The 13162-nt window shown below is 45.1% G+C and overlaps 1 protein-coding gene across 1 annotated transcript; it reads left to right on the forward strand.

The window, feature by feature from the left end:
• The first annotated feature begins 521 nt into the window (after nt 1-521).
• Nucleotides 522-12052, forward strand: BMP2 (bone morphogenetic protein 2). Its single transcript, XM_044263431.1, has 3 exons — nt 522-1062; nt 2298-2647; nt 11032-12052. Exons 2-3 carry the CDS (start codon nt 2305-2307, stop codon nt 11874-11876), a joined length of 1188 nt encoding a protein of 395 aa, XP_044119366.1. The 5' UTR covers nt 522-1062; nt 2298-2304; the 3' UTR covers nt 11877-12052.
• Nucleotides 12053-13162: the final 1110 nt, after the last annotated feature.

The following is a 13162-nucleotide window of genomic DNA, read 5'->3' on the forward strand; positions in this document are numbered from 1 at the left end:
AGCCGCCACAGGCTCCGCCGCCGACGCGAACGACTTCGCAGCGAGCGCCTCGCGGATTACTTAGTGCTCCGAGGCACCAGCGCGCCGCAGACCTCGCGCGGGCTGGAGCGCCCGGCCGTGCGCGCCACTGCGCCGTGGCCTCGGCTGCCCGGGCCGCGCCAGAGCCGAGCACCGGCGCGCAGAGCGCGAGGAAGCCGGGAGCCGAGCCCGAGCGCCGCGATGCCGATCACCTACTGCCGGAGCGCAGGGGCCTGCGACGCGCCGGTCGACGTGTGAGCGGACCCCAGGCTGGCCACAAAGCAGCTGGCCCGGGGGCTAGAAGGGCGAGGGAAGAGCGCGGCCACCCGCCTCGGCGGCCCGGGACTCGGCTCGACTCGCCGGAGAATGCGCCCGAGGACGCCGGAGCGCCGGAGCCGCGGGGGTTTCAGCTGGCGAGCGCTAATGGGGGTGCGCTGGAGTAAGGCAGAGTGATGCGGGGGGGCAACTCGCCCGGCACCGAGATCGCCGCTGCGCCCTTGCCCGGACCCGGCGTCTCCCAGGATGGCTGCCCCGAGCCATGGGCCGCGGCGGAGCTAGCGCGGAGCGCCCGACCCTCGCCCCTCGAGTGCTGCAGCCGGCTCCGCGCGGGGCCACGCGTCCCGCGGGCGCTGGTTCCTAAGGACAACGACAGCACCAGCTTTTCCTCTCTCCCTTCTCTTCCCTGCCTCGTACTCCTCCCCCTGCTCGCTGTTGTTGTGTGTCAGCACTTGGCTGGAGACTTCTTGAACTTGCAGGGAGAATAGCTTGCGCTCCCCACTTCGCGCCGGTGCCTTTGCCCCAGCGGACCCAGCCTCGCCGCCTCCGGACCCCGCGTCCCTCCACTCGTCCGCTGGGCCCGACCCCGAGACGCCGTTCCCTGCGCGAGGAGAAGGACTGCCCCGCCGGCACCCGGGAGGAGGAGGAGGCGAAGGAAGGGAACTCGGTCCCTGAACCAGGTCCTTCGACCAGAGCTTTTTCCATGTGGAGGCTCTTTCAATGGACGAGTCCCCGCGTGCTTCTTAGACGGTCTGCGGTCTCCTAAAGGTAGAGGACGTGGGCCCCAGGCTGGGACTGGGGGGTTGGGAGCGGGGCCTGGGCGGCCCCTGCCGCCTAGCCAGTCTTGGGGCTGGGCCTGGCTGGACGTAAACAGACCCCCTCCAGGTCCACGTGCAGCCGAGCCCCTGCGGGGATGCCCCCATCCGACCGCCCCCGGCGACCGTCCGCCTAGCCCTCCTGGCTCGCACTCTTCCGCCCCTCCTCCCTTTCTTCTCTTTAGTATTTTATTAGGGCTGTTAACACTTAGATGATTTAAAAAAAAAAAAAAAAGTCACAGAAATCCCTTGGAGAGGGTGGCCCCTGGATTTCACCCGTTAGTTGCCAACCCTTACGCCCTGGCACGATCATCTTTCTCCCTTCTTCAAGTTTCTCAGGAAGACCTGCTGTCCACTCAGAGCCAAGTCCCATTTAGGAAAAAACTAGAAGTTGGGGTTCTCCCTGTTTGTTTCCAGGAATGAGACCGGGACAGTACTTCAATACCATCTTCTATTGACACGTGAATTAATAGATACTAGTTCGAGGAGTATACATGTGTATCTTGACTGCTTGGAGGGGAGGTTGGGGGGGGAGGGGGTAGTTCAGGGTCGGAGTGGCCTGTCTTGACACCTCTGAGGTTAGAGATGTGGGCCACAAGTTGCAAGTGGCTTCGAAAGTTGTGGCCTTGAGTTTACTGGATCTGGAAGTTATAGACTCTGTGTGTGTGTGTGTGTGTGTGTGTGTGTGTATCAGGAAGTTCTATACAGTGCCTGTAAGGAAGTCACATGCACCATTCGTGCGTGTTTATATGCAAGCGAGCGCTGGGCAATGTGTTTGGGTTTGTTTAGGGAACGGAGAGGTGTCAGACCAAGCGGTGGTGGTTTCCCCAGGTTCCCTGAACAGGCTGTCAGCGCGAGTGTCACAGAAAAAAAGGTGACAGTCTTGACGCTGGTGGGGCGTGTGTGTGTGTGTGTGTGTGTGTGTGTGTGCGCGCGCGCGCGCAAATCTTATCAGATGGATGAGAGTGAGATGGAAGGGGAAAAGCCTTTGGGCTCGGGAACTAGGGGCTTTCCGTTCTCCCAAACGTTCGAGCTTCAGCCCCTTTCAAGTATCTCCGCGAGTTTTGCAAGCCAGGTGGGCACCCTGGAGGAGGAGGCAACGGACTGAACGGGAGCCCGGGGACGCGGGGGCAGGAGGGGAGAGGGTTGGGCGGGGAACGCGGTGACTCACGTCGGTCCTGTCCGCAGGTCGACCATGGTGGCCGGGACCCGCTGTCTTCTAGCGTTGCTGCTTCCCCAGATCCTCCTGGGCGGCGCGGCCGGTCTCATTCCCGAGTTGGGCCGGAGGAAGTTCGCGGCATCCACTGGCCGCTCGTCTTCCCAGCCCTCGGACGAAGTCCTGAGCGAGTTCGAGTTGCGGCTGCTCAGCATGTTCGGCCTGAAGCGGAGACCGACCCCCAGCAGGGACGCCGTGGTGCCCCCCTACATGCTGGACCTGTACCGCCGGCACTCGGGTCAGCCGGGCGCACCCGCCCCGGACCACCGGCTGGAGAGGGCAGCCAGCCTCGCCAACACCGTGCGCAGCTTCCACCACGAAGGTGAGGCGTGGAGCCGAGAGTGGGGGCGGAGATGCGGGCGGAGAGCCACCTCCAGAAGCTCCCCACCGTGGGCTGACGGTTGGCATCCCTGGAAAGGCAGCTTGGCCAGGGCGCCGCCGCAGACGTTTCCATTCTTGCCTTTTCCGAACCTGGCTTTAACGCACTGCCTGTGTGGCGCGGGAACCCGGGATTCCCCTTTGGTAAATCCGCACCCTTTTCTTGGCTTGTAGCCAGAAGAGCGACTCCTCCTCCAGGAACTGGAGAGAAATCAAGTGATGGGGAAGATGAGGGCAAGAGGCATGCCCCTAGTCAGTTAAACGTGCAAGAATTTCGTAGAGAAGAATGAAAAGAAGGGGGGCAGATGGGGATCTCTTTTCCTCTGTTTGGAAGCCCTTGCCCTGTAAGTCTGCTTCTCCTGCTTAAGCTGGGGTTTCAGGTTAGAAACAGCCAAGTGCAGAATTTTCAGAGATACTGTTGAAAAATCAAAGCCTGGGTCCCAAAGTCTTTCTAATTTTCAGTTGATCTGGGCCTGGTTTGGAAGATTTCGAATCCCTATCTAATCCCTGTGGGAGATCAATTCCACAATCAATCTTATTGTTTCCACAATGACTTTCTTGTTTTGTGCTTAAATCTGAGATGGACTCCTTAGTAGAGACAAGGCAAGCCTTCAGATAAAAGCTTTTGCAGCAGCTGCCTGTTTTTTTTGTTTTTTGTTTTTTTTAAATGTGCACTGAAATGTGGATTTTTTTTTTTTCCTTTATGATAGTGGATGTGGTTTTCCTAAGGTAGGATGTTTCTGCTTGTTTCATCAGAAGAGCATTCAGTGAATTTGAAATGTTTGAGAGGAACTGTTGACATCTGTTGTACCCACGTTCTTGGATCAATTAGTCAAAAATATGTTCTACACTAGTTCTTTTTTTCTATACTTTTAAATTCCCCTTTGGCTTAATACATTGCAAATAGAGCATGGGTTTCAAGTTCAAGAGAAAGATCCAAAGCTGTATGTCACAGAACAGCCACTTGTAGGTTACTGGGCAGTTGGAAGTAAAGTTCCCCTTTTCTTGCCTCGAGGTGGTAAATTTCAAGTAGAAATCTATGCTCTGATATGTACAAATAAGACATATTGCAGCCAGGCATTATCTCCCAGTGTGAAGGATGACTACACTTTTTGTGAGAACAGCTCTGGATATTGCGAAGAAGTCCCAAAGGCAGGTTGCATAACGAAAGGTACTACTACATCAAAGCAGGCGTACACTGTAAGGGGGACACTGAATTGATAATCCCTGTATCATAACCGGTCATTTTCCAGCACAGTTCCAAGGAAGGTGCTTTTTGGAGTAGAGCACCATGAGAAAGGGTATAAGATACCATTTTACTCCTTCAGGATTCACTGACTAAAGCCAGAAGTTGTCTCTTGTCATATATAGTATTGTTTTCACTCCTGAATGTTCTGTCAACATAACCTTGGGATGGTTATAGATGCCCCTTATCATTCCCAGCTGATGCTGATTAGAATTGTTTTTTTCTGCATAGGAAAGTAGCGAGAGTAGCTATTTCAGTCACCTCTCCTGGAAATTTAGCCTGGAACCACTCTTAACGATTTTTAAGGCCAGGAAGGTACTGTGTGTCTCTTCTAACCTAAAAGAAGGACTATTTAAGTCATTTGACACCTAAAACATTCAGTTGCAGGAGGATTCCTTCAGTGAAGTTTGTGGATTTCTCCTTCCTAGAAGGGGCTTGATCAAAACTAAACGGGCTACAAATTATTTGAGTGTTATTTTAACTTAAATAGCATGCTTGAGTTTATAAATCAGAATTTATCACTTTAAAAGTGTACATGTTATGTGCAAAACAGTACAGAAGTAATCAACCTGCTTAAAATCAACTGAAGAGTAATGTCCCATCTTATTGCAGTTACATGATAGAGAAAGCCAGGTAATTTTTTCCCTCAAATTTCATCAAATCCATTTCTTCTGTTGTTACGACTAATACATGATTGTTAGGCCACATAACATATTTTTCAAAGACCATTTCATTTTTGTGGAAACCAGGAGGTTTTTATAAACATCCTTGTACAATGCATGGCACTAAAAATCTTTTAATCAACCATGTGATTAGCGCAGCTGGCTTTAAGAGCAGAACGTGGCTCATACAGCCTTAATGGGCATTTGTTTGGTGGAGGACTAAGGGCCTGATTCCAAGAACTACCTGTTGGTTTTATTTGTGGGTGGAAGCTGGGTGATTTGGTGAAATGGCTAAGACCAGAGATATCATGGTTATCGGATAGCCACTGCTGTGTGGAGGTAATGGGACCACACGGTAGGCAAGCTGAAACAAAATTATCAGTTGTCATTTCTCCTATTCAGCTTTTCCAAGTCCTCTGTATATAATCCTTTTCACTCAGGAGGACCCACGTGCTGCAGCAGTTTTCTTTTCTCAATCATTAAAAAGTTCTTTGGCCCCACAGACCTTTCTCCACTGCCACGGAGGACAGAAAAATCACTTCTGCAATGGGGAAGAGTGTTCTATGCTTTGCTGTAGTTAAAAACACATTGAAACTGGTTGACTTGATTGGCCCTGCAAAAAGTCTTTATGCTTTCCTGCAGAAAGGCCTAAGTGGAATATGGAAGAACCATGTGCTTGCTCTCCAGACTCTGAAGGATACAAGTCTTCTTTTTGAATGAAACAATGGAATTATTTGCCTCCATGACTAAAGCCTTTGAATAGAGATTAACTCTTTTCCCACAGATGTAATTATCATGAAAATATCTGTAGAACAGGAGAGTTCAAGAAGCAGTTGCTTTAGAGAGAGAACTTGTATCACAAACTGACAGTGTAAGCAGAGGATATACGCACCCCCCAGTGCAATACCTGCCTGATGGGCTTCCCTAGTATCCCCAGGTAGTTCAGTGTCCTTAAGAAGAGCTCCGTCAAAGGAAAACAGGCATTCTCTTTGGAAGTCTTTGGAGGTTGAGGCTTTGGTGCCCAACAATTGTTTTTGGACTAATATTTTCTGCCCTCCACTCTTTTTGTGGTTCCTCTGTATCCTTCTCATTGAGCTATTTTGTCTTTTTTTTTTTTAAGATTTGTCCTTTGTGTATTTCACCAAGTAGTCAAAGGACAGTAAGAGGACACATAATCATTCCAAAGGTGTTGGAGTTAAGGCTGGGCAGATCAGGGTTTGTAAGGATGACCATACTTTTCCTTTAGTTACCATATCTTTTGGTGTCTTTTTTTTTTTAAACAGTTTCCTTTTAACCTTCTTATTTTGTATATTTTTTTCTCCTTGATAATATTAATTCTCTAGCCATTATTTTAAATTCTAGAAAATATTGTTTCTTATTCTCAGTCACTTTCAATTCATTTCAGGGCAGTGATTTCCAGTCTTACTGATTTGCTATAGTATCCCTCCCAGTTTTCGTTGTTGTTTTCATGGATGCTTTTGGGCCAGAGTGTTGCAAAATTCTCAAAACATGAGAATTCCCTTTTCTGTTAAAACTCACCATTCTTGAGGACAAAAAGGCAGCTGCAAGGTATCAGTGGTTTCAGATAAGATCTTCATGTCCCAGGGGCCCTAAAGAGTAGTAGAGATACAACTATTCTTTAGTTGTATCTTCTCTCCCCTGTACTTGGGTGATAGTATATTTCTGTCCCTTTGGTTGGGAAAGAACTTATCCTGTGGTTATTACTGTAGCAAATATAAATGTACCCCAATTATTTTTGACATTTGCTTGAGTTTGTTTAAGATTTTATTTATTTGAGAGACAGTGAGAGAGAGCACGCACGAGTGGGGGCAGGGGCAGAGGGAGAGGGAGAAGCCGACTCCCTGCCCTGAGCAGGAAGCCCTAAGTAAGGCTGGATCCCAGGACTTGGAGATCATGACCTGAGCTGAAGGCAGGCACTTTAACAGAGCCACCCAGGTGCCTTGCTTGAGTTTTTGACTCCTCCCCTGTGTCAGGTAGTGGCTCCTAGTGGCCAGAAACTTCAGAACTGCAGTAGACTCAAGTTCATAGCTCTGCTCTTCATTTATTAGCTCTGTGACCTTAGGAAAGTCCCATAACCTCTCTGAGCTCCAAGAATTTCATTTCCAAAATGGAGATAAGACTCCCTCCCTAATCTGTTTGTTGTGAGATGATTCCTGTAACAATCTTTGTGCTAGACGGGGCACAAAGAAGTCTCCAGCACGCCAGAGGCATTATCCTGTTGACTTCTTTCTCTTATGTCCAGTTGCCCCACTTATCTAGGGAAGAGGAGGCCAGAGTGAACCCAGGCTGGCTGAGGGAATTCAGACTCCTCTTTTGTATTACTTGGATGTAGACGAATAATTGACAGAGTATAGATAATTGTTAGAACTTCCCTTTTGGAGGAGAGGTCAGATGTCACTGGTGCCATATTTTTCTTTACTTCCCCCCATTTCTGCAGCCATAGCTCCATCTTTTTGGATAAGAAAGATAAGGCTCAAGAACCCAGGTCTAAAATGGGCTGGAATACACAAATCCCTTTACAAGTCCAGCTTTTTCAACAAGCGTTATTTACAGAGACTTGGTAACTATATAAGCCTCTAAAAAAACATACATCATCTACTTAGGTAAATGCTCTATATTTTTAGAATCCCCAGGTGTGGTGTAATGATGTGCAGCTTTTTTTTTTTTTCTTTACTTTATTTCAAATAAGTTTTGATTTTTCTACCCTTAAGAAGAAATTCAGTTCTTGCAGATCAAAGGAAGTGGTGGTAGGTGCCCCAAACTTGAGCTGTTTCTTACTGGATTTGGAGTTGTCTGACTTACCTCTGTGACCTGCATCCACAGGGCCATCACCAGAGTCCTTTGTATTAAGGACAAATAGACGTTCTTTTTTTTTTTTTAATTTAATTTTTTTCAGTGTTCCAAAATGCGTTGTTTGTGTACCACACCCAGTGCTCCATGCAATATGTACCCTCCTTAATACCGACCACCAGGCTCATCCCGCCCCCCAAAACCCTCAGTTTGTCTCAAGAGTCTACAGTCTCATGGTTTGTCTCTCCCTCTGATTTCACCCAACTCACTTCTCCTCTCCATCTCCTGGTTCTTAAGGAAGCTGGGAATTCAGGGAAAGGTCGTCACATTACTTGCTATTTGAGAGTGGAGCTCTTGCCTTTGCTAAATTACTTACTAAGTGAGTAGCCTCCCTGCTACTTAACTTACAGTGAGATTTCGAAGTACATGAAATTGCTGTTTTTTTAACATGTCAAATCTAGTCAAACAGTGGCAATTTTATATGATTCACGTCAGTCTTAGATTTATCTTCTGGAGGGTTTTTTTTTTTTTTTAACAGCCAGAGATCACAAGCAGGCAGAGAGGCAGAGAGAGAAAGAGAGAGAGAGAGAGAGAGAGAGAGAAGGAAGCAGGTGAGCAGAGAGCCCGATGCGGTACTCGATCCCAGGACTCTGGGATCATGACCTGAGCCGAAGGCAGAGGCTTTAACCCACTGAGCCACCCAGGCACCTCTGGAGGGTTATTCTATTGTACACCTCCTTTATACCCATCTTTACTCATTCTACCTGTTTTTCATGCTGGTCTTGGAGAGTGTCCCTTTGTTACCCTCTGGCTGTGTATGTGTCTGTGTGTGCTCATGTCTATATGTGCTCATAACTTCTCATTTATGGATTTGGAATCAGAGTTTTGTTGCAGTTGTGATTTCTCTGGGTACCTTATTCCTTGCGGCCCCCACCCCCCCAACCTCCCCTGTCCAGGTACCTTATTAATACAACTGTTCAGCAAAGGCCCTGGATAATTGGCCTTTCTTCCCCCCTCTTTATAATAAAAGAGAGTGTTTTTAGGTGTGCTGGTATCAGAGAAATCTAGTTCAAGCCAAATCTGGCTCTATGTTATTACATCTGGGGGACACCACTGATTTTTATGTCACTCCTTTTTTCTTTGGCATCTGTTGGCTTCTCAGCTAAAAGAATACCTTCAGTGAAAACATTAGAGGGCCCCTGGATTACAGGGAGGGAAGGAAAGAAGGAGCTAAACACAATCCTTGATACTTGTTGGAGCCACCCAGAAGAGCCCTGCTCTGATTGGTCGGAGAGTTATTTTAAAAATAAATTAAGACAAAATCAGAATGAGACAAACCATGAGAGACTCTTAACTCCAGGAAACAAACTGAGGGTTGCTGGAGGGGAGGTCGGTGGGGGTGGGGTTACAGGTGATGGGCATTAAGGAGGGCACGTGATGGAATGAGCACAGCGCGTTGTATGCAACGATGAATCACTGACCTCTACCTCTGAAGCTAATAATAGACTGTACGTTAATTAATTGAATTGAAATAAAACAAAATTAAACAAAAAATAAAAATAGTGCCTGGCCTGAAGTACCATCAGCTTAGAGTGTGAATAGCTCCCCAAAAGTATTCCCAACAGGTGTAGCTTAGCAGACATGAGGGGACCATGGAGGGTTTACTTCTTGGCCTGATAGTCTCCACATCCCAAGTAGATGAGCTTTGGAAGATCTTTCTGCTGCCCACCCGTGGACTCACCTCTTATTCCTTGGCCAACACTACTGTTTCTTCATCTCATTTTTATATTATTTGACCAAGAATCACTTTAAAATATGCTCCTGGAATTTACCATTTCAATGTGAAAAGCATCCTTTAAAACCTTCACCCTGTAAGGTTTGCCCTGTAAGGGCAATCCATGAATTCCTAGCACTGGCCTCACCTGGGAGCTTACTAGAAATGCAGGTCCCACCTCTCAGGTCCCACCCCAGGCCCACCGAATCAGAATCTGCATTTGAAGACTAAAGGTGTCTTAGGTGTTTTGTGTGAAGATTGAAGTTTGAGAAGCATCCCCTAAAGCATTACTCCGTAATTTGGTGTAAACTGTCCTTGAACTGCCCTTCCACTTAGCTTGCAGCGATGACTGGTGCTTTGACGAAGTTTTACACAAGTAGAACCTTTGAGTTGAGTGATCTGATGTGATTCTCCTTTGCTAAGATATCTACATTTTCCAAACAACTTACAGCTGCTTGATGTAAGGGAAATACAACCATAAAATTGATCAATATAGTTTCCATTTATGATAATAATATGGTCAACAGATTTTGTTAGCCCTTAGGTTGGATCCTGAATGAAGCAGGTTAAGTTTTTTGACAATGAAAGGACAGGATGTGGTAAAACTAGAATAAATCCAAATGTTTCAAATTCTATTGCTATTTACTGCCAATTTAATGATAATGTGTACCTTTGATGATTTGCAGACTAAAGCATGCAAGGTGGTTTTATATTTTATTGTTTGCTTGGAAAGCAATACTCCTTAAAATTTAAATTCAGGAATCTTAAATCAGAAAAAGCTTTTATGCATAGCTCACTTAAATGGCTATTTTGAAGTGATACTAGATATAGAATGTTTATTCTGTAGTAGGATGAGATTATCCCTTATGTCCTGAATCTTATGATGGTATTTTTTAGTATATGTGCTGCCGAAGCGAGCACATGATGGTATTTTTTATAAACACCCCCCCCCTTTTTTTTTTTTTGGTTTTGTGTCTATTTGGTAGGTGCATGTTTTTAGTAGGTTTATTATTTTTTTTAAGGACAAAGGAATTAAAGACGAAGAGTCATTTTTGTTTTCTTCCAAAAGTAGCAACCATGAGATTTGGTTTTTGAGGTCATAAGGAGGTGAGAGAACAGACAACAGTTACGAAGTTCCTTCTCTTGAAATTGTCTGGCCTTAATTACTACGGTGTCTTAGTACCACCCTTACGGTTCCAAAGAAGTCGATCCCTGTAAATGCCTTTGTCTCTGGACTTGGAGTAAAATAGTAGGGTGTGCTTTGCAAAATGTCCTCGTTGATGTTGAGTTTCAGACTCTTTAATTAGGAAACTGAAATCTGTATATCGAGATTTGTAAATCATCTAAATTGCAGAGTAATGTTTTAGAATACCGTTTAAGGGATTGACATTAAAGCCTTTTTCTTTTTAAGAAATGCAATAATTTCCTCAAATCCTCACTCATTAGACCTCTACTAACTATAGTGCTGACTTTTTTTTTTTTTTTTTTGCCCTAAAGTCTGTGACTTCCAAAGAAATGCTTCAGTGTTTCCCCCATTATTATAGCCACCTGGAAGCAGTATTCATGTATTGGGTTAAAAACGTCATAATGAGGGAAAAAAAAACAACTAACAATGAATTGTGAAGTTTTGCTTCATGGTGTGCATATTGACATAGATGTACAGAAAACGGAGCCTTCCTTTTTATCAAAAGTGGAAGTTATTTTCTGGATGCAAACTTATACATGGGTTAAATCAAACCCTGAAGTGAGGTTTACAAATTCTCACAGATCATCAGACTGTCATTACGTACTTTACTGAATGATTTTTTTTTCCACCTGTTTTTATGTCAAATTAGAATATTTGGAAGAACTGCCAGAAATGAGTGGGAAAACAACCCGGAGATTCTTCTTTAATTTAACTTCTATCCCGACTGACGAGTTTATCACCTCAGCAGAACTTCAGGTTTTTCGGGAACAGATGCAGGAAACTTTGGAAAACAACAGCAGTTTCCATCACCGCATTAATATTTATGAGATTATAAAACCTGCAGCAGCCAACTTGAAGTTCCCCGTGACCAGACTTTTGGACACCAGGTTGGTGAATCAGAACGCAAGCAGGTGGGAGAGCTTTGATGTCACCCCTGCTGTGATGAGGTGGACGGCGCAGGGGCTCACCAACCACGGATTTGTAGTGGAAGTGACCCACTTGGAGGAGAACCAAGGTGTCTCCAAGAGACACGTCAGGATTAGCAGGTCTTTGCACCAAGATGAGCACAGCTGGTCACAGATCAGGCCACTGCTAGTAACGTTTGGCCACGATGGGAAAGGACACCCCCTCCACAAAAGAGAAAAGCGCCAAGCAAAACACAAACAGCGCAAACGCCTTAAGTCCAGCTGTAAGAGACACCCTTTGTATGTGGACTTCAGTGATGTGGGGTGGAATGACTGGATTGTAGCCCCCCCGGGGTACCACGCCTTTTATTGCCATGGGGAATGCCCTTTTCCCCTGGCAGATCACCTGAACTCCACTAATCACGCCATTGTTCAGACGTTGGTCAACTCCGTTAATTCTAAGATTCCCAAGGCGTGCTGTGTACCAACGGAACTCAGTGCTATCTCCATGTTGTACCTTGATGAAAACGAAAAGGTTGTATTAAAGAACTATCAGGACATGGTTGTGGAGGGTTGTGGGTGTCGTTAGCACAGCAAAATGAAATAAATACACACACACACACACACACACACATATATATTTTAAGAAAAAAGCAAAAAAACAAAAAAAAAACAAAAAAAACCAAGTTGACACTTTAATATTTCCCAATGAAGACTTTATTTATGGAATGGAATGGAGAAAAAAAAACACAGTTATTTTGAAAATATATTTATATCTACAAAAAGAAGTTGGGAAAACAAATATTTTAATCAGAGAATTATTCCTTAAAGATTTTAAAATGTATTTAGTTGTACATTTTATATGGGTTCAACCCCAGCACATGAAGTATAATGGTCAGATTTATTTTGTATTTATTTACTATTATAACCACTTTTTAGGAAAGATAGCTAATTTGTATTTATATGTAATCAAAAGAAGTATTGGGTTTGTACATAATTTTCCAAAAATTGTAGTTGTTTTCAGTTGTGTGTATTTAAGATGAAAAGTCTACATGGAAGGTTACTCTGGCAAAGTGCTTAGCACATTTGCTTTTTTGCAGTGCTACTGTTAAGGTCACAAGTTCAAGTCCAGAAAAAAAAAAGTGGATAATCCACTCTGCTGACTTTCAAGATTATTATATTATTCAATTCTCAGGAATGTTGCAGAGTGGTTGTCCAATCCATGAGAATTTACGTCCTTATTAGGTGGAATATTTGGATAAGAACCAGACATTGCTGATCTAATAAAGAAACACTCCCCTACCCCTTAACTTGCAGAAAGAATAAAGCAGGACCAATAGAAATAATTACAAAAATTATAAACCTGCAGGAAAGTGAATGATGGTTTGTTGTTCTTCTTTCCTAAACTAGTGATCCCTTCAAAGGGGTTGGTCTGGCCAAAGTATTAAATAAAACATAAGATTTCTTCATTATGAATATTGTGGTCATGTATATTTAAAATTGATATGTGGTGGCGCTCACGAAGAGTTGGAAATGGATTTGTATTTAACCGTTACCTCATCTGGGAGCTCTTTATGCTCAGAAGGACCCAGTTTTCTAACTTTGCCCAACACACAGCAAAATTGTGCCCCTCATGTTTTCTGCCCACTGCCTCTTCTCTGTTGGATCAGCTTGCTTTTCTTTCCAAGGTTATGTGAACACATTTCTCCAAATGTTAAACCTCGTTCGGATAATAAATATCAGATCCCTGGCATTTCATTCTATAAAGTCTAACCTGTAAGAGAAAATGGTGCACTTGTATGGCATTCGTGATGTTACCTTGTGTTTGCTTTTTTGCTTCTGAAGTTACTCATTTTGGAGGGAGGTGGGGGAAAG

This window comes from Neovison vison, chromosome 8 (genome assembly GCF_020171115.1).
Source record: "Neovison vison isolate M4711 chromosome 8, ASM_NN_V1, whole genome shotgun sequence".
NCBI classification, from domain to species: Eukaryota; Metazoa; Chordata; class Mammalia; order Carnivora; family Mustelidae; genus Neogale; species Neogale vison.

What these genes read in the sequence shown, in the direction of transcription:
- BMP2 (XM_044263431.1), top strand. Translation starts at nt 2,305, where the DNA reads ATGGTGGCCGGGACCCGCTGTCTTCTAGCGTTGCTGCTTCCCCAGATC. An exon ending in GCGCAGCTTCCACCACGAAG is followed by an intron (nt 2,648 to 11,031) that starts GTGAGGCGTGGA and finishes ATGTCAAATTAG; the next exon opens with AATATTTGGAAGAACTGCCA.